Genomic DNA, 22041 nt, shown 5'->3' with positions numbered 1-22041 from the left:
TTTCGGGTCAAATGGCCTTCTGAATGGGAGTCATAGGGGCACTACAAATTTGATACATGATTGAATCAAAATCACTATTTCACTGTTTCGCTGTAAAGAAGGCTATAAGAAGGCTTGACACAACATGAAACTTTGATTGAAGTATCACCAGTGTCTCTACACATGAACTCAAGCATTGAGAACATTGTTAATGTTTTGTTAAATGTACATGCAGAGGAGGGTTGGCGGGTCCATTATGAGAGAGAGCACGGCGGGGCAAGGATAGGCTGCCTCAGTGGCGGAACAAGTCAGAGCCGGGGCGGGGCACATGACCGGGCCCTTTATTAAACTCATCATAAAATAATTTTACAACATAGGCTACACATGCCCGCAACAGCGGGTCTTACAGGCGTCAGCGCCACGGAGAGCAACTATGTAATTTTGAAGTCCATCGAACGTACATGAAGTGTAACCAAGAGAACAACAACAAAAACATTTAGACTACATGACCCCTAATAATAAAACAACAATAATACGCAGCACTATTTGAAGGGCATACAAGCCTTGCGCTCCGTGAACTCGTCCACGATGCTCTGTGTATGTCCATTTTCTTTGCTCTCTCATTCTCTATGGTGGTTTTTAATGATCTTTAACTTGGAGAATGAGAAAGAGATATCAATTATCAATAATGACAAGCCAGCTGGAACCTGCCGCTCTCTCTCCCTGTCGAGCGCTCAGACAGCTCTGCTGTTTGGTGATGGCATTCCTTTCTTTCTTTCTTTCTTTCTTTCCTTCTCTCTGTCTCTGTGAATTCAAGATGTACTGTAATTCCTGGTAGACCTGGGTTGAGTTGCGTTGATCCGTGCGTCTGCTGGTTAGTGTCCTTCCTAGGCCTTCTCTGATCTCTATGGTAATACAACCATGCAGCTCTTTCACATGAGCCCCTCAATGCTAATCATGCTGGAGATGGGGCTGGTCCGAGTGCTTAATAATGCACCTCGCACACACATCTTGCATAGGTGACTTTAACCTTGGCATAAAGCAGGAGTGTACTCACTTAGGTGGGGATCACATTGGCCAGCGGCAGCAGCAAGCAGGAGCGGCAAGCGTAACGCAACGCTCAGATCATAATAAGCTCTATCTTGTTCCTATGGTAACACAAACTGTTTGCCTTAACTGATCCTTTTGATCACACATTTTCTTCCCTGACAAATGTGCAGGCTCTGTGTTATCAGATTGAGGAATGTCTTCAATTTATTTAGCATGGTGTTATGTGTTGTGTTCTGCATGCGTTCTGCATGGTTTCATGTGTTGTGTTCTGCATGCATTCTGCATGGTTTCATGTGTTGCGTTCTGCATGGTTTTATATTGTGTTCTGCATGCGTTCTGCATGGTTTTATGTTGTGTTCTGCATGCGTTCTGCATGGTTACATGTGTTGTGCTATTATCACTACCTACACTGGGAGTGTGAATACATGTGTATGCATGGCTAGGTGTTCATATGTTTGTGTGTTTGTGTTCCTGTGTGTTGATGTTCCGATGTGTGTGTGTGTGTGTGTGTGTGTGTGTGTGTGATTTACTGCTGCTTCTCTGCTGATGCAGCATTTTCAAAACCAGCATCTGCTGATGGATTAAACCCCTAGTGAAAGTGATGGAGTGTGTGTGTGTGTGTGTGTGTGTGTGTGTCCAGCATGACTGGAACAGAAAGCTGTGCCTACACTGAGGGAAACCTCATTTGAACACCAATAACATTCATTCACTCCACACGTCTCATAGTTTAGAATGGATAGCTCTGCAGAAGCCAAGTCCCTGCAGAGGTGTGTGTGTGTGTTTGGTCATGTACGTAGATGCCAATACTTTCCCAGGTGTGTATACACAAGAGTACATGTGATCTGTAAGCACGAGATCTACGTCCTACAGGTGTCCACTCTGATTGGTCTGGTGTGTCATCTGCTGGTCTCCACGCTACACACAATGTCCAGGCCTGTGACCAATAAGTCTCTGTAGGTGTGTGTGAGCCACAGGTGTGGGTGATCTGCATGTGTGTGTGATCTGTATGTGTATGTGTGATCTGCATGTGATCTGGAGGTGTGGGTGTGTTGTTCATGTGTGTGTGTGATCTGGAGGTGTGTTGTTCATGTGTGTGTGTTTCTGGAAGTGTGTGTGTGTGTGATCTGGAGGTGTGTGTTTTCTGGAGGTGTGTGTGTGATCTGGTAGGTGAGTGTGTGTGATCTGGAGGTGTTTGTGATCTGGAGGTGTGTGTGTGTGATCTGGAGGTGTTTGTGATCTGTAGGTGTGTGTGTGTGATCTGGTAGGTGAGTGTGTGTGATCTGGAGGTGTTTGTGATCTGTAGGTGAGTGTGTGTGATCTGGAGGTGTTTGTGATCTGTAGGTGTGTGTGTGTGATCTGGAGGTGTGTGTGTGATCTGGTAGGTGAGTGTGTGTGATCTGGAGGTGTTTGTGATCTGAAGGTGTGTGTGTGTGTGTGTGTGTGTGTGTGTGTGTGATCTGAAGGTGTGTGTGTGTGTGTGTGATCTGGAGGTGTGTGTGATCTGAAGGTGTGTGTGATCTGGAGGTGTGTGTGATCTGAAGGTGTGTGTGTGATCTGGAGGTGTGTGTGTGTGTGTGATCTGGAGGTGTGTGTGTGTGTGTGATCTGGAGGTGTGTGTGTGTGTGTGTGTGTGATCTGGTAGGTGAGTGTGTGTGATCTGGAGGTGTGTGTGATCTGAAGGTGTGTGTGTGTGTGATCTGAAGGTGTGTGTGTGTGTGATCTGGAGGTGTGTGTGTGATCTGGAGGTGTGTGTGTGATCTGGAGGTGTGTGTGTGATCTGGTAGGTGAGTGTGTGTGATCTGGTGGTGTGTGTGTGATCTGAAGGTGTGTGTGTGTGTGTGTGTGTGTGTGTGTGTGTGTGTGTGTGTGTGTGTGTGTGTGTGTGTGATCTGGAGGGGTGTGTGTGATCTGGAGGTGTGTGTGATCTGAAGGTGTGTGTGTGTGATCTGAAGGTGTGTGTGTGTGTGTGATCTGGAGGTGTGTGTGTGTGTGTGTGATCTGGAGGTGTGTGTGTGTGTGTGATCTGAAGGTGTGTGTGTGTGTGTGTGTGATCTGGAGGTGTGGGAACACGTGGCATGAGAAGGGGCCAGCCGGCTCTCCGTTTCCCCTTTCCTCTCTGAGGGAGTCAGACTGGGTCCCCATGGCAACCCGCTGAGAGGATTAGAGGTGAACCCGTCTAATCTGACGACTCGCATCACTCAGAGTCGCTCAGCCCCGGGCCACACTCTCACACACTCACACACACACACACACAGGCCTCCGCTGAACCCGCTTTAGGGGTTTGAGCCGCAGGGTCAGCTGCCCCGGGTAAGAGTTGGCCAGGGTCGGCGCTAACACCCTTAGCGCTAATCTACAGCTCCGAGGCCGTAGAGGAGACGCTATGGAGATGCGAGTGACTCACTTAAGACTGACTCTGAGCAGGTGCCACCCCAAGCCCCACTCACCTGGTGGTCGCACAGTTTTGAAGACAGAAGCTATATGTAGCGAGTTCAAATACGTGTTTAAGAGACAGAGAGTGGTTGGTGATCAGTCAGTCGTTTTGGAGGACTCGTTAGTTTTATCCTCAAGTGGAAGTGATATTAAAGTGATATTACAAATCAGGAAGTTGCAATCAATAGCTCGATGAAATCAGTAGTTCTGTTCACTGTAGTCAGGCTAATCTTCAGTGTCCAGTCTTGATTTTTCCAGCAGGTTCATGACCATTTAGATGGCGCAGCTTGGTCTCAGCCACAGACTAAAGGCCGAGGCGTCTTAGCGGGCCAGGGTGTGAGACAAACAGACAAGGTGATTGGTAAGCAGGAATATGTTCTGATTGGTTAATCCAGCTGGACAGTTCTGGAATTGACTGATTGGTGATCAGAAGAGTCCTGGTAGCCTTAAAGTGGAAATGAAGCAGTCAAATAAAACAGATGTCTATAGCATTAGTTACATATTTAAATATACCATAAATACAAATAAAGTCAGAAATATGACCCGTTATTCAGAATAAAGCACAAACAAGTTGCATTAATTTCAGCTGTGCGCCGCCATCTTTGTTTTCAGAAAATGATGACATCACAAGAATGGTTGGTACAACATTCTATGCTGTTTACGCGGCTGTTATAGCCTCACAGTTAGCTTACTGCCTCAACAAAATGGATATGGATGAATGGGATAGACCCACCAATGAGGACAGGCATCCAATTGCCCATGCTTTTGAGCCAGTAAGAGCAGTGGGAGTTTTAGTGCCCCCCACAGAGCCTGACTATGGAGGAGAAATAGATGATCGATCGAGAGAGAGGTGTATCGAGCGCACAGAAAACAAGTGGTGGTGCTTATGTGGGGGTTGTGTGTCCCTATGTTCACTGACATGGCACACATGGAGAGTAATTTCCTGGTCTGCTGCCAGGAAATTAACCTGGGACATCTCATCCAAAATAACAGAAATATCACGTCCAATCCTACATGCCAAATGCTGTCATTAGAGCGAGACGTTGGAGGTCGCAATGCGGTCGCTGAGGGACATCCGAGCCGAAAGCACACTGGAACGCCCAATAAACTGCAGTTAACCAACTAACACACTCTTGATAGGTTGTGCGGAGGCGGTAGGATAGGGGACTACACTGATAACCTGAGACTACACTAATTTTTACACCCATACTCAGTTGTTCTGCAATGTGTTATCATGGTAGAAGCTGCGATACAGTACTAGCATAGCATAACATAACAAGCACATACTGTAACTAGCATAGCATGAACCCTAAAGTATATGGTTGCTACAAGCGGCACATCCGTGCATTTATTTACTTAAAGTGAACAGCTTGTTATTTTATGTCAGCTTACATAAACAAATAAAAACTCAGACGCCTAGCCTAGTCTCCATAAACAACGTCTACCCACAAAACCATCCCTGTCACAATCACAGACCTACAGTAGGCTACACAAGTCAGACGTAGGCTAGCGTACCCACAACAGGTTCTCACCAGATTCGCAAGTCTTTGCAAATAGTTTCTACTACTTCTTGAGTGAAACAAATGCAATCATCGATACTACTCAATCACAAAAAAAACCCTCATTTTCTGCATTTTCAGGTCGCGGTAATCCACAAGTTGTGCGAGAACATCCAAACACATTATTGCAACTGAAGTTAAATCTAAGTAAGTACCGTCTCTGATAGGCCTACAGGCTACATTACAGCGGCCCTTGTTCTTGAACAAACACAAAAACAAACATCAACAGAATTTGCGTAGGCATATTGAAATAAAGTGAACGTCCGCTAACGGATAAAACATCCACGAACAAACGCTAACCATTCTGATGACGTAGCGCCTGCATTTTTAAAACATGGCCGCGCCCTAGTGGCGAAAGTCGTTATTGACATGTCATTTTCCAGTGAAACTACTTGAATTTCGGGTTTAATGAAAATCCATGTATCTTCAAAAATGAAAAAGCAACCAAAAAATGGTCACAGTTCTCACTGCTTCATTTCCACTTTAAGTGCAGGGCTCAATGTTAACTTAAAGTCGTTAAAAGTGGTTTCCAGCTTGCCAACCAGGCATGAAAGTCAACCAAATCTAGTTGCCACTTGTAACAATTTGGTAGTCAAGGGCAACTGAGTAATGAATGTCAAGCCCTGCGTAAGTGCTCTGCTCATAGGCGCCGACATGAATGCGTCACTCTCCACTTTCGTCATTCAATTACATTAGATTCCATTGTATTCAAGAAAACCCTGCACACTAGTGTCCAACTCTGCCTCCTATACCTGTGTAGATAACAATTCAGGTATATTCTTGTCAGCGCCACTCAATAAAATCCATTGTTTCCAGTGCTTGTCAGTTAAACATTTCAACGCTGATGTGTGTGTGACAGCGCAATCGTGTCGGCACCTACCGGTATTTGTGGAGCGCTTTAGACTGACAAGAGCAGAGGTCTGTCAGTCATGCTCTGAGCTTAAGTCTTCTCTTTCGCTGCCATGGCGACACCTCCTCAGTGATGCACTGGGGGCACTGCCCAGAGACGGACAGACAGAGAGAAAATTAAAGCTGTGTGTGTGTGTGTGTGTGTGAGTGAGAGAGCATACAACTCTTCAAGCTGTGTGTGTGTGTGTGTGCGGGGGTGGGGGGGTATCCAGAGTGTTCTGATAACAGAGAGAAGAAAACTCATCTAAACCTGAGAGGGGGAGGGAGAGAAAGAGAGAGGAAGGGAGGGAGGGAGGGAGAAAGATAGAAAGAGAGAAAGATGGAGGATGTCTGGCCAGGGGAGTATGGGTCTCAGGGGCCAGTGTCACGGCCAGCTGGAACCTCCTCAGTGAGGAACACACACACACACACACACACACAGCGTGCACACACATATTCACAGGCTCACGGACACACACACAGAACAACGGGCACATGAGGGACGTAGAGGGGAATCAGGTGGGGGTGAGGGCCAGACGTTTCCAGTGGAAACCGGATGGCGAGAGAGAGTGTGTGTGTGTGTGTGTGTGTGAACATGTGTGTGTGTGTGTCGTTGCGTGCCATCTTTGAGCTCTGCCCTTGCATGGCGGTGAACCACCTGAGCCTCATGCCCCAGGCTGCTGCCCCCCCAGGCCCCAGCGACCCCCCCCCCCCCCCCACCCCCAGCACAGCTGCAGGGAGCACATGTCAGTACGGCCAGGCCAGCAGCCTTGTACACACACACACACACACACACACACACACACACACACACACACACACACACACACACACACACAAACACAAACAAACATACACACACACTCACACATACACACTCACAATCATTGTAATCATTCTTTATGCAAGCATCTCCACCTCAACAGAGCCCTCTTGCACACACACATGGAGACACACACATTAGGCGCATACACACACACACACACACACACACAGCCATGCTAGCCATTCCCCTCACCCTAGTAAGACACATTGCCATTTAGACGTGTTCCTCTGTCTGAGCACTGGGAACACGTACATGTGCCCTCTCCATCAACATAATCAGCCAGAACATGCAGAACAGCTCAATTCAGGAAACGGCTCTGTTTGAGCTCTTTCTGTCAGTGTTGACTTTTGTTTCAGCTTCAGTACACCTGCAGAGGGTTTTTAAAAAAAACAAACAAAAAAAACAACTTCGGACAAAAAGTCCCTAACCGTACATTGATGTTGGCCAATCAGAAGCCTGGAACAAAGGAGATAATGGTGCACACTGTGACATCTCAAACCCAAAACTTTGTTATCCTTATCGACATGGCAACACTGAAAACGGAGTTTAGCGAAATCCCTTTTTAGGGACATAAAGCACAGGGCCAAATACAAGGCCAAAAGTTGTGTTTTTAAAGCAACACCAAAGAGTTTTTTCTACCTTAAAATAATGTTTCCAAAATCGTTTCAGTGGTTCATCAACTCGTAACAGGGTGAACGGCACTTCTGCATTTGCTTCGCGGCCCTCTATCGGCTAAATCCGCACTATGTAAGTTTGCCAGATCGGGTAGCGGATCTGTAGTTCGATGGAATGACACATACGAAACTACAAATGTGACTTGCATCTGATGTCGCAATACATCGTACTTTCATAAAATCATGCAACATATTCTACCTTGTCTGTGGACATTGTTATTTCCAAAGCCAGTGCTGGATAAACAAATAGTGTGTGCGACAGAGGAAAAGTTCTTTGGTGTTGCTTTTTAAAAAAAATACAAAAATGCAAATACATCTAAATTTTCATTCTGTTGCCAATGCTCTTAGTCCCAAAGGAGAGCATGTAGTATTTTATTTTGAAATGTGCATATTAAAATGGACTCTTTGCTTCATGCAATAAAGCCATCTGATAAAAGTGATATGATGGCAATAAAAGAACTGTATTGGCTAGCTGAGATCAGTAGGGGAAAACACTTTGAGCCAGTGGACAGGCTGTGTATATCAGGGCGCCTTGTTTTTGCAGCGTTTTTAGATGCAGATATGTCACTGTCTTGGTGTAGTGATTTATTCAGCAGGAGTTGGTTTGACGTTTGTTGCGTTTTCCTTTTCGAGAGGAGGAACAGAATGTGGAATCGGACCATCTTCTCCAGAGTGAGGTCGCCACGGCAGCGCCTCCGCTGTACTCTCTGCGTTGTCATGGCAACGCCTCTCAGTGGCCTGCCATGTCCAGAAGATTAAAAGCGCCCGCTGGCCTTGTGATCCGCTGCGGGCGTATAAATATCTCCTCCAGAGAAGGCCGGAGCGACGCTAGGATTCTGGATGCCGGCCCACTGCCCATTGCTCCGCTTTGATTGGGTGCCAGCCTGGCCAACCTGGAATCAGATCCGACTGCTGCGGAATCCTCTGAAGATTCCAAAGAGATTTTGGAATGTGGGCAGTGTTGCAGAATGCTGGCAGAGATTTGGAAAAACATCTATGCATTATATATTCACACCATATTTATCCATCCATACACATACACACCATATTTATCCATTCATACACATATACACGCTACCATATTTATCCATACTTGTATACACCATATCTATCCTGTTCGTCACACCTTGGCATTTGAAAGATTGCCAAAGAAGCATGACATGTTTGATTAAAATGCACGCAGGAGATTTGCAGCGGTGTGTTCATGAGATGTAATCATGAAAAGAAATATTCATAGTGGACATTTCCAAATCAGAAGATGCTGGAACTAAGTAGGACTATGTTCAATAATCAATGCATGTCTATTGCAATTGAGTATGTACAACAATATACATGTGTACTGTATATATAAGTGTAATTATGTATCATTTTGTAAATAAAAACACTGTATTGCCTGTGTGGCGTAAGTGAGGAGCAGTTAGCATTGTTGTTCTTGTGTGTGTGCTAGCCTGTGTGATCCACGGGTCTGGACTAACCTGCAAATTAACCTGAGCATAGGTGATCAGGTCTGGACTGACCTGCAGATTAACCTGAGCATAGGTGATCAGGTCTGGACTGACCTGCAGATTAACCTGAGCATAAGTGATCAGGTCAGACTCCAATTACCAGGTGATGTCACCTCAGCGAGGAGCGAGAGGTTTAAGGTGAGGAGTGAGATGTGTGTGTTTAAGGTGAGGAGCCAAATGTGTGTTTAAGATGAGGTGTGATGTGTGTGTTTAAGGGGAGGAGTGAGAGGTGTGTGTTTAAGGGGAGGAGTGAGAGGTGTGTGTTTAAAGGGAGGAATGTGGGGTGTGTGTTTAAGGTGAGGAGTGAGAGGTGTGTGTTCAAGGTGAGGAGTGAGAGGTGTGTGTTCAAGGTGAGGAGTGAGAGGTGTGTGTTCAAGGTGAGAGGTGTGTGTTCAAAGTGATGAGTGAGAGGTGTGTGTTTAGCGTGAGGAGTGAGGTGTGTGTTTTAAGGTGAGGAGCCAAATGTGTGTGTTCAAGGTGAGCAGTGAGATGTGTGTGTTCAAGGTGAGGAGTGAGAGGTGTGTGTTCAAGGTGAGGAGTGAGAGGTGTGTGTTCAAGGTGAGGAGCCAAATGTGTGTGTTTAAGATGAGGTGTGAGAGGTGTGTGTTCAAGGTGAGCAGTGAGAGGTGTGTGTTTAAGGGGAGCAGTGAGAGGTGTGTGTTTAAGGGGAGCAGTGAGAGGTGTGTGTTTAAAGGGAGGAATGTGGGGTGTGTGTTTAAGGTGAGGAGTGAGAGGTGTGTGTTCAAGGTGAGGAGTGAGAGGTGTGTGTTCAAGGTGAGGAGTGAGAGGTGTGTGTTCAAGGTGAGGAGTGAGAGGTGTGTGTTCAAGGTGAGCAGTGAGATGTGTGTGTTTAAGGGGAGCAGTGAGAGGTGTGTGTTTAAGGGGAGCAGTGAGAGGTGTGTGTTTAAGGGGAGCAGTGAGAGGTGTGTGTTTAAGGGGAGCAGTGAGAGGTGTGTGTTTAAGGGGAGCAGTGAGAGGTGTGTGTTTAAGGGGAGCAGTGAGAGGTGTGTGTTTAAAGGGAGGAATGTGGGGTGTGTGTTTAAGGTGAGGAGTGAGAGGTGTGTGTTCAAGGTGAGGAGTGAGAGGTGTGTGTTCAAGGTGAGGAGTGAGAGGTGTGTGTTCAAGGTGAGCAGTGAGATGTGTGTGTTCAAGGTGAGGAGTGAGAGGTGTGTGTTCAAGGTGAGGAGCCAAATGTGTGTGTTTAAGATGAGGTGTGAGAGGTGTGTGTTCAAGGTGAGCAGTGAGAGGTGTGTGTTTAAGGGGAGCAGTGAGAGGTGTGTGTTTAAGGGGAGCAGTGAGAGGTGTGTGTTTAAGGGGAGCAGTGAGAGGTGTGTGTTTAAGGGGAGCAGTGAGAGGTGTGTGTTTAAAGGGAGGAATGTGGGGTGTGTGTTTAAGGTGAGGAGTGAGAGGTGTGTGTTCAAGGTGAGGAATGAGAGGTGTGTTAAGGTGCTGGTCTAGATCGGACAGGCTGCTAGCTCCTGCCTCTGTGGTTCTCCGTGTGTGTCTCTCTGTGGTTCTCAGTGGCTGGATGGAGCTGTGTCTGCTGCTGTGGTTCTCAGTAACTGGATGGGGCTGTGTGTGCCCCTGGGAGATGTGGATGAAGATGAATGGGCTGATCAATATTTATAACGATAGCCCTGATGATGGAGTTTTAATAAGGGATCATCTCATTCCACCAAGAGGCTTTCAGGCTCCGCTCAAGGAAAAGCCCTGAGCTTCTCGCTCCGCGCGTGTGTGCGTACGTGTGTGCATGTGTGTGTGTGTGTCCGTGTGTGTCCTCCTCATGCTCCATGGTGTAGATCACTGGCAGTGAGCTCCTTTGTGTGTATGTTTGTGAATGTTTATATGTATTAGTGTGTGTGTACTAGTGTGTTTGTGTGTGTGTGCTTGTGAATGTATATGCTATGTATTAGTGTGTGTGTATGTGTACTAGTGTGTGTGTGTGTGTATATATGTGTTTACTTACTGTGTACTGTGTACTGTGTGTGTGTGTGTCCTGGTGCTCCCTGTTGTAGATCACGGCCAGAGGGTTATTTAAGATCCCTTCATCTGCCTGCTGTCTGGATTAATATTCCTGCTCAGATTTGTGGGCAGAGATTGCATCCATATGCCAGAGGCCATGGAGAAGATGACTGGGTGAGAGCTGCGTCGATATGTGTGTGTGACGCGGAGTGATGTGACGTGCGGCCGCAGAGCTGGAGAACCGTCGCAAGGCTGGCATTTTCCTCCTGATTGATGGCTCTGTCGTCCGGGGCGACGCATCAGGCTGCTCACACAGCAGCCGCCACACATCACAGCTCACACCTCCACCAGTCAATCACCCTTTACAGCCCCGCAGGGACACACACACACACACACACACGCACGCACACCCAAACACACACATACTAACATACACACATATTTGTACACGCACACTAATACACACACAGACGTTCATGCATTAATATACACACACACAAGTGCTAACATATACATGTGTGCACAATACACACATACAGCTGTGGAAAAATGTGTGTGTACAAAAAAGTCCACTGCACATTTTTCTGATTTCATCCTACAGTTGCTGAGTGACATTTGAATGAGTTGACGGTCATATTCAACTTTGCTGTGGTCTCTTAATTTTGAATATGACCATCAACTCAATTGAATGTCCCCCAGCAACTGTAGGATGATATCAGAAAAATGTGTAGTGGTCTCTTATTTTTTTTTTCACAGCTGTATGTGCACACACACACACACACACACACACACACACACAGTAGCATACCCTGCTGTTGTTCACTCTCCACAGGGTCTGTAATAATACACCTCTTAATAGGCTGTTAATAGATATTGATCCGTTAAACTCTGCTGCCTTGTTATTGATGATACTATAACACCTGTGTTAGCCTTTGTTGGGTTGTGATTCTGATTGGGCAGTTTGGTTTGATATCTCTGTCAGGCTGTGTTGGCTTGTGATTGGGTGGTTTGAATGTGTTGGGTTGTGATTGAGTGAGTTCAGATCTGTTGGGTGTTGATTGGGTGAGTTGGCATGTGTTGGGTTGTGGTTGGATGACTTTGGTTCTGTTGGGATGTAATTGGGTCGGTTCTTTTGACATCTTTGTGCCATTCACTGGTCTTCTGCTGGGAAAGGTCAGGAGAAGACCAGCTTGTCTCTCTTGACTATGAGCTCCATCGGCGCTGCTGTTGATTCTCTGGCCGACCTGCTCGACCTAATCAGCAGAGATTGTTCCCACCTGCTCCACTCGACAGGGGGTCCGGCTCGGGCTGCCTTGCCGTGGCTCGGTAATGAAACCGAGAACATGTCTGTGTGTGAGTGTGTGTGTGTGTGTGTGGAGGAGAGAAGTAGGAGCATGTGTGTGAGGTGTGAGGGAGGAATGGTGGGAGCGGCGCCTGTGTTTAGTGTTCGTGTGTGCATGAAGAATCAATCTAAACACGATCAAAACTGGCAGAGGGATTACAGGAGGCGGTGATGAGATCGCACAGTGGAAATGGCTTAAAATAGCAGGGTGGATTAAGCTAATGTAATCTTATTTAACACTGCCGCCTCCAAATATTCATTATTCAGGCTCCGTCTGCTAACGAAGCCCCCAGTCAGCCCACTTTTCGGTTCAAAACACACACACACACACACACACACAACAGAGTTTCTCTCTGTTTTAGTCCTCTGCTGAGTAAGACATTCACAGGTTGAACTGTGTGTGTGTGTGTGTGTGAGGAGTAGAGAAGCCTCGACTGGTTAGCCCACTGGTCCAATACAATGGAGTCCATTCATAAACCATGAGACCAACCGCTACCCAGCAGACCTATCGCCTACCTCCTCCTCATACACACACACAAACACACACTGCTGCCAGCTTGCCCTCGCTAAAGTGCTCTCTGCTCTGCAGCTGTTTCATTCTGCTCCATCTGAACTATTATTTAAGGCTGTGTGTGTGTGTGTGTGTGTGTCTAAGCGGAACCTCAGGTATCTGGGGGATGAGTTAGTTTACACGTTATTTATTAATTTATTCATCTGTGTTTCATATTTTTTATTTATCTAAGGGAAAAGCTGTGCTGAGGCTTATAGTAGGTCCTGCTGAAAGCAGACAGCATCATAGCGGGCAGCTTAGAGAGACCTCTTAGACACCTTAGATACACCTGGGGCGGGAGAGAGAGAGAGAGAGAGAGAGAGAGAGAGAGAGAGAGAGAGAGAGAGAGAGACGCCCTTGACGGAGAGAGCAGGATGGCGTCATAGACACCTGAGAGCGATGGTGAGAGAGAGAGAGAGAGACCATTGAGGGTGGGAGGGAGAGAGAGAGTGACCATTGAGGGTGAGAGTGACCATTGAGGGTGGGAGAGAGAGGGCGAGAGTGACCATTGAGGGTGCGAGAGAGAGAGAGGGTGAGAGTGACCATTGAGGGTGGGAGAGAGATAGAGAGAGAGAGAGGGAGAGAGTGACCATTGAAGGTGGGAGAGGGAGAGAGAGGGTGAGAGTGACCATTGAGGGTGGGAGAGAGACAGGTGGAGAGAGGCTTGGGAAGACAAAAGGGGATTTGTTTGTTGTGGAGCAGCCTCTATGGCACATGGATTTCTGGAGATTAACCCGGCAGATCAGGGGTCAGGCCAGCCTGTGCGTGTGAATACATGTTTATCATGACTAAGACAAAAATACAGTAGGTTTTTATGAATGCTTTCATGTGCCATGTTTGAATGCAGGTTTATAGTATGAAACTAGAAAAAATATTTGAAAACACGAGTGCAGACCAGACTGGCTAAAAGAAACAAAAATACATCAGTTCATTGTTACAGGTGCATAATGGTGCAGATGTCGGGTAATACAAAGAGCAGAAATGGCAATCAGAAATCCCAGTCCAGATTCCAGATCACAAGAAACCTCAGGGAACAGTGGTTGTGTGTTTCGCTTGCACAACGCACATTGTGCTTGACTTGTTTTGCATAATACATGTTAGTGTGTGTGTGTTGCATATATGATTCCAGGTTAAGCTTTTGTGTGTGTGTGTGTGTGTGTGTGAGTGTGAGGGAGAGCGAGAGAGAAAGAGATCTGTATGCGTTGGACTTTTGATCATGGTCTATGTGTGTGTGTTTATGTGTGTGTTTGCGTGTTGTCATGTCCTGTGTGTGTATGTGCCTGGCCTTCTCAGCATTGAATACACCTTTAAAAAGTGTGTTATTTTATGTGTGTGTGTGTGTGTGTTCTATTCTTCAGATTACATTAGAAACTGATTTTCTAAGGCTGAAGAACTGGCGTGTGTTTATTGTGTGTGTGTGTGTGTGTGTCTGTGTGTGTGTGTGTGTGTGTGTGTGAGCTGGGATGCCCCCAGTGAAGGCCTCTGAGCAGGACACCCAGATTAGCGGCCAGCCGCTCCTGTCCTCTGCTGACAGAATGCTGGTTAAGGCGCGTTAGTCCCAACTGGCCGCTGCTGGACCTCTGAAACGCCCCACAGGCTCCGGCCAGTTGGACAGCTGTCCGGCCAGAATGCGCCAGGACGATTAGCTCTCTCCTCAGGGGGTGTTCGCGGCATCAGCTGTGTGCTTTCGCATTCTCTCTGGCCTCTAATGCCCCCGCCTGGCCACTCAGAGGAAGTACAGCAGTCAGGTGTCAGGAGTTTGTTTGTGCCTGAATGGTGTCTGGCTAGTTTTATGTTTTCTTGTGCCATGATCTGTATCATATTATTAAAAATGATGGATAATGGAACATCTCAGTCTCCTAAGTTAATACTGTCTTTTAATTTATCTATGCATTTTCAGTCCTAATGAATGGATTTGTAAGAGCATTGCGTGTGTGTGTGTGTGTGTGTGTGTGTGCTGATATGTGTGAGAGTGTGCATGTGTGTGTATGTGTGCGCTTGTGCGTGTGTCCATGTGTGTGTGTGTGTGTCTGTGTGTGTGTATCTGTGAGATCACACACCTCCTGGCTGTCGGCAGATGGAGCGTAGTGCAGTGGATTAGAACAGATTTTCCTTTATTTAATATACCAGTGCACTGAAACACTACTGGGGGATAAACCTGGACACACACACACACACACACACACACACGTCTTTTCTCACACGCCAACATACGCTCAGAGCCATTCTCTAGGTCATAGGCTACATTTTTATACATCAGCTCTGCTGTATTAGAGCTGTCTATCTCTCTTCTCAACACACACACACACACACTTTTTGGTAGACAACACAGGTGGTCTTAGTCAGGCACTCAAATACACACACACACATACACGCTCACACATGGTCCCTAACTGTCCCATTCCAGTGGCTGGAGGGTTCTAGAATGAGATTTGTTGACTGGTTGCGTCATAGTTGCGCGACCAGAGCTGTCCCATTTCGACGGCTCCTTTTGAATTTGAAAAAAAAATCCATCCCCCTTTTCCCCCAGGGGCGAAGTATTCTTCATGGCCCAATCTGTCTCCACATTCATTACGTGCCCGTGACTTTAATGACATTTGTTTCGTTCAAGATGAAAGGTCAGAACAGTCAACACCAGTGGCATAGGAGTACATCTTTACATACAGTGGCTAGAAAAAGTATGTGAACCCCTGAATACCTTAATATCTCAATGCAAATCAAACCAGCTAATAGGCTAACTGAAATAAAACTATGCCAATCTCTAGGTATGGTGAAGAGTATGTGATGTGGGGCTATTTTAATTCCAAAGTCCAAGGGAATTTTATCAGGATACATAGTATCCTGAATCCATGAAATAACTGGCCTTTAAAAATAAAAATCTGCCTGCCTCTGTGGGAATTTAACATAGGGGTTCATATACGTATGCCTCCTGTATTTAAAGAAGAATATTTATTTATTTACGATACATTATTCATTCACAAAGAAAATGTGTGTCCTTAAAGGTTGGATTTTTCCTCATTCTTTTAATTAAGGAATTAAGATAAATTTCCAAAAGATGTTTTTTATTCCTCTTTTTAATCAACTTTAGCAATCTCTCACTCTCTTTCTTTCTCACTCACTCACAAATACATACACACACTCATCTTCCAACACAGACACACACAAGATCTAACACTGGAACACTTTCATCCCATAATATGGTCTAGAGTGACGTTAAGTCTTACTCTACAACAGTGTTTCTTACACTTTTTCAGACCAAGGACCACTTAACCAATAAAAAAAACATTCATAGACCACCTAGCTAAAACAAAACCCAGAAGACCTACTTCAACAGTATATTACACAACAGACCTACTCACTGAACCACCATGCTTATTGTCTTTGCACCTTGCTTATTGTGTCAGAGGATTCATATAGTTTAAACTGACGTAGCTTATATAGGCATTGTTGCAGAACTGTTTGGATTTACATACAAGTTGGTTAAATTTTGTAAACAACTATATTATATTTGACCACATCTACTTGCTGTCAACGACGTTCCGTTTCCATGACTACAGTGTCACTGGATCTAAACAAACTTTCGAAGTGGCATCAACAGCATTGCATATAGACATGTGGCATTGTTTCTACCTCATAAATTGTTTTTAAATGTAGGCTATAGTCATTTAAACATATTTTACCTGCTAGGCAGCTGCTTAGCCACATAACACGGATTCCCAGTCACATATAATAGTAAGAAACAAAAATCCCAGTGGATATTTCACGTCTTAACAAATGCTGGCAGATGTTTACTTAAGAGTGATGTTTTTTGCCTCAAAGATAAAGCCAAGACAAGCCAAGCCAATTCACATCTGTGAATTTAAGGATTTTAACATGCTGTAAAGTTACTTAACGCATGCTGTAAAGTTATATGCAGGTCTCTTTTATGTAGGAAACCCATGCTAAATTAAAACTCTGTAGTCACAAATTTGATCATGTTGGTATGAATATATGTTGTAGTATGTGATTACTTACGTCTTAGAGACGTAAAATTATTTAAATAGATTAAGAAAGCCACTGTTATGGTCACCACTATGGTTAGATTGATTTGTTTAGATCCAGTGAAATTGCTGCCTTGACAACGCTATGTCATGGCTTCGGTACTCTGACAGGGTCAATATGTCACAACCTGGGGTTATGCCAAGACAAGTAATCCTGTGAAATGAAATGCTGTGTGTGTGTGTGTGTGTTGGTGCACATGCATTCATAGGTGTGTGTGTGTGTGTGTGTGTGCGTGTGTGTGCGTGCGCGTGTGCACATTTGTGTGTGTTAGTGCACATACATTCATAGATACCTGTGTGAAGTGGACTACTGCCAGATAGTTGCTGTAAAGTGCTGGTCATCTTTATGATGTTTGTGAGCAGCAGGGACTGGACAGATTGAGTCTCAGAGATGACTTCACACACACACAGTGACTGTAGCAGACTTTAACGTTTGTTAATGCTCATACCACTTGTGTGTAGCTGAGCACAAACACTCACAAACACTGATATCTGTGAGAGCGACACAGGGATTAAAAATGTTTAAGTCTTCAGTGGCAGCTGTGGGAGGTGTGGGTGTGTTTGCGTCTTCCTCTGAGGACATGAAAGAAGATGCATGAGTGTGAGCGCACACAACACACAGACTTGTGAACATGATGAAACATGTTGATCAACATCATGCTCAAGTCCAGCTGAGCCATAGCTGGTTCACGTGAGGCAGGAGTGTGTGTGTGTGTGTGTGTCTGTGTGTGTGGTGGGGGTTAAAGACTGAGAGAGGGATTGGCCAAGGGATTATTCTCCATCATTCTGGACTTATGGACCGCATGGCCCAAATGAGGCGGACAAAGAGCTTTTGGGTCAGAGGATCTCCTGGGCAATAAGAAAGCATAGAGTCACTGCATCACTAAGCCGCAAATAAGATATAAGTGCCTGACGTCACACACACACATACACACACACAGCTGTGTACTGTATAATGCTGCAATCTGAGTAAGTGTCACCCCCTGTGGTCTCCGCCTCTCCTCACGCCCCACCCCCAACACACACACACACACACACAGAGACAGGAAGACGGAGAAGCTGAATCACAGTGCTGCTCAGTGGAGCTCAAGCGCTCTCCGCCTGCGGGTGTGTGTGAGGGGACGAGTGAGTCGCTGGCTTAGAGTAGAGCTGCTGCATAGTTGCCTTCAAGCGCTTCACTGGACTATCCTGCCTCTGTGTGTGTGTGTGAGCTCTCCACTGGACTCTCATCACCACATGTGTGTGTGTTTGAGTGTTTCACTGGACTCTTCCCTCCCTGTGTGTGTGTGTGTGTGTGTGTGTGTGTGTGTGTGTGTGTATGTGTGACTGCTTCACAGGACTCTTTTCTCCACAAGTGTGTGTGTCAGCGTGACCGCTTCACTGGACTCTGTGTGTGAGAGAGCACCTCATTGGACTCTCCACACTGTGTGTACGTGTGTGTGTGTGTGTGTGTGTGTGTGTGTGAGCGTGTGTATCCCAACCGGCACGCTGGCTGAAGTGGACCTCACGGACTGCTGGGATCAGGTGATCCTGCTGCAGATGATCGGATCGGGGGACTACATGCCATGTAAGTGAGCCCAGCGTGGTACCTGGCGCTGCCCGACCCAATTGGCACTGCCCAGGGGAGACGAGGAGGAGTGGGTGGTTCTGCTGAGACTGGGACTCGAGGATGGGGTGGCACTGCCCGTCCTGCCGGAGGGTTGAGGAAGGGGTGGGTGTTTCTGGGGAGACAGGAGCTCCAAGACAACTGATTAGTGGAATGTCACTTTGTTTGACGAATTGGCTGCATTAGCTTGTGATTTTTTTCCTCTCCTGTTTTCTCTGGTGCGCTGCTGGCTGGCTAGTGTGTGTGTGTGTGTGTGTGTGTGTGTGTGTGTGTACGTGTTTAAACACCTCTGCCACCTGGTACTGCTGGCTCTGCGGGGCTCCTGGAGAGATGAGGAGAGGTGGGACAGGTACTGGAGGATAGCTGATGAGTGAATGATTTCTTTGTGTGATGAATTATCTACATCAGTCTGTGTCTCTTTCTCTTGCCGCTTTCGATGTTGCTGGCTTGTGTGAGAGTTTGGACACCTCTGTGGGATTTGGCCGGAAAGCTCCGGCTTTGCGCCGATTCCGCAAAACCCTCTTGGCACAGCCAGTGTGTGAGTGTGTGTGAGATGAGGGCGTAATCGGGGAGGAAGTGTTGGTCATGAGGGCAGAGGTGCCAGGCTGGAGTTTGTCTTTGAGATTCGGACCGACCAGATAATCCCCAGTAGGGAGTCAGAGCTTAGCCACAGCGGCCCGTGTGTATGTGTGTTGCGTAAGCATCTTCGTGCCTGTGCGGTGCGATGAGAACCTGGATATTTGACCAGTTTCATTTACCTCCATTTAATCCAGTGCCATTAATGCATTGGCGTTTGTCGCTACATCTGTGATCCCATCTCCCGGCGAGATCCATATGCTTCTGCCCTGTCCTCTCCCCGAGACCCAGCAGGACTCCCGTGCTGCCAGATCCACCGGGCCGGCCAGGGTTGAGTGGGATTAGGGCAGCTCCAGGCATCCGATTACAGAGGGACTGTTTTACACGCGGCCAGATAACCATGCCCGCTGCTGTTAGCTCAGGTTCTGTTTAACACTGGACCAGCCAAACACACGGACTGCTGTTAGCTCTGGTTCTGTTTAACACTGGACCAACCAGACCAGACAATACCTGTCTGATTTGTTCTGTGTCTGTCTGCAAATGTGAATACCTCCGTGTGTGTGTGTGTGTAGTTTATAACTGGTGGAGTTTGTGATGTGTTCACATTGAAGACATTGTGTTGTTTTTCTGTGTGAAAGTAGTCTTGGAGGTGCCATGATGCATGAATAACGCTGTTGACTTGTGTGAATATGGTAGATATGAGGTTTGCAAGTGTGTGTGCACATAACATTGCATGTGTGTGTATCTTTAGATGACCTCTTTGAATGTGTGTGAGTAACTCGTACATTGCAGGTGATTTCCAGTGTGTGGAGGTGTGTGTGAGTGTGAGTTAGGGGTGTAACGGTACACAAAAATCACAGTTTGGTGTGTACCTCAGTTTTAAAGTCACGGTTGTGTGTTCATTTTCGGTACAGTAAGCCTGTAGATACTGCTAACCTAAAAATGTTAAATGTTTTTAGACGTTAAGTGACTAAACTTACATATGCTCTGCCACTTAATATGTTTGTGTGGGAACTCAAATTTGAAACATGGTCCGCATGCAAAGCAAGCAAAAAGCCCATTGTTGATAACTGTTGAAGACTGCATTTGGTACATTTGGTACACATCTGTATTGAACCTAATGTCCTGTACCTAAATAGTTCAGTACCAATACATGTACTTTGACCGAGTACTTTGAGAGAGAGAGAGAGAGAGAGAGAGAGAGAGAGAGAGAGAGAGACCATTGAGGGTGGGAGAGAGAGAGAGAGACCATTGAGGGTGGGAGAGAGAGAGAGTGAGTGTGTGTGTGAGAGAGTGTGTTAGTAAGTGTGTGTGTGTCTCTGCTGTGATTTACAGTGGGTGGAAATGTTTTTGAGTGTGTGAATAACTGTGGTGTTGCATCTGCAGGTCATTCCTATCAGGTGGAGGTGTGCGAGTGTGTTATGGTCATCACTGTGTGTGTGTCTCTGAAGGTGATGAAGGCGTTTGTGTGTTAATAATAAATGTGTGTGTGTGTGTGTTTAAGTAAGTGTATGTGTGTGTGCAGGTTATTCTCAGCGGGTGGAGATGTGTGTGTTTTATTAAGTGTGTATGTGTTTGTGCAGGTGATTCTCAATGTGTGGATGAGATTTTGTGTATAAGTGTGTGTGTGTGTGTGTGTGTGCAGGTGATTCTCAGTGGGTGAAGATGTGTGTGTTTAAATAAGTGTATGTGTGTGTGCAGGTTATTCTCAGTGGGTGGAGATGTGTGTGTTTTATTAAGTGTGTATGTGTGTGTGCAGGTGATTCTCAACGTGTGGATGAGATTTTGTGTATAAGTGTGTGTGTGTGTGTGTGCAGGTGATTCTCAGTGGGTGAAGATGTGTGTGTTTAAATAAGTGTGTGTGTGTGTGTGTGTGTGCAGGTGATTCTCAGCGGGTGGAGATGCCTCGGCGGGAGCTGGAGGTGACGCGGGGCCAGATGGTACTGCTGCAGGCCTGGTACAGCCCCACATCCAGCATCGACCGCAACTCCGTCATCTGGAACTTCATGGCCAACGACTCCAAGCAGGTCAGACACTCATCTGCAGCACCCCACTCTACGGGTGTGTGGGGGAGGGATGGTTGTGGTGTATGTGTGACTTTAATGCTTCTAATGGGGTGTTGGTTGTGGTGTGTGTGTGTGTGTGTGTTAATGCTCTTACTGGTGTTGTAATGAGGAGCCCTAAGAGGCTTGGGGGTTGGTGCCCCAGAAAGGAGTGAAAATCAGCAGCAACTTTAATTACATACCCACAGGTCACACACGCACACGTACACACACACACACACACACACACACACACACACACACACACACACACACACACAACACACACACACACACAGAGTGAGATTAATAAAGTCCAGCACCACTAAACCAGTGAGTGTCAATCTTCTGAGAACTGGATTTCCAGAACACATGTATGTCATGGACTGACATAACAGGGTGGGTGTGTGTACAGTAGGTGAGAGTGTGTCTGTGTGCATGTCGATAATCTTCAGGTGCTCTGCCATCAGACATCACACACTCTCACACACACACATACTGTACACACACACACACACACACACACACACACGTGTGTGTGACGATGCTGCCAGCGATCAGCATGGTGGAAATTATTAATGCACCCAACCGTTTAATCCACAGACCCATAAAAAGCTGCGGAAACACATTAAGCCCCCAACAACTGGTGTGTGTGTGTATGTTTGTGTGGTGTTAGTAAATAGAACAACTGTTATGTGTGTGATGTTTGTAAATACTCCATAAAAGGTTTGTGTGTTAATGGCGATGCTGACGCAGGGCTTCTCTTCGCTGACTGCAGTGTGTGTGTGTGTGTGTGTGTGTGTGTGTGTGTGTGTGTGTGTGTCTCGTCTCCATTTCAGAGCACTAATCTGATGTGGTGATTATCAGAAGCTTTGGAGTTTTACTTGCCTTTGCCTCCAAGCTTATCTCAGACAAATAGACAAATCAGCCGAAATTTCCAACCTTCCCATCTGCACACGCAGATTATCTTTACAATGGGAGGAGGATTTAGCTCCTTCATACACTTAATCTA

General features: G+C 46.3%; 1 protein-coding gene across 1 annotated transcript in view; it reads left to right on the top strand.

The window, feature by feature from the left end:
• esamb (endothelial cell adhesion molecule b) overlaps nucleotides 1-22041 on the top strand; it is a 57888-nt gene that overhangs the window by 23360 nt on the left and 12487 nt on the right. Inside the window, 1 exon segment of the mRNA XM_042068711.1 lies at nucleotides 20869-21014. Coding sequence (XP_041924645.1) covers nucleotides 20869-21014 — 146 coding nt within the window.

The sequence above is a fragment of the Alosa sapidissima genome, chromosome 17 (assembly GCF_018492685.1).
Source record: "Alosa sapidissima isolate fAloSap1 chromosome 17, fAloSap1.pri, whole genome shotgun sequence".
Classification (NCBI taxonomy): Eukaryota; Metazoa; Chordata; class Actinopteri; order Clupeiformes; family Clupeidae; genus Alosa; species Alosa sapidissima.
The sequence above is the reverse complement of the archived record's forward strand: the minus strand, read 5'-3'. Positions and strand labels throughout refer to the sequence as shown.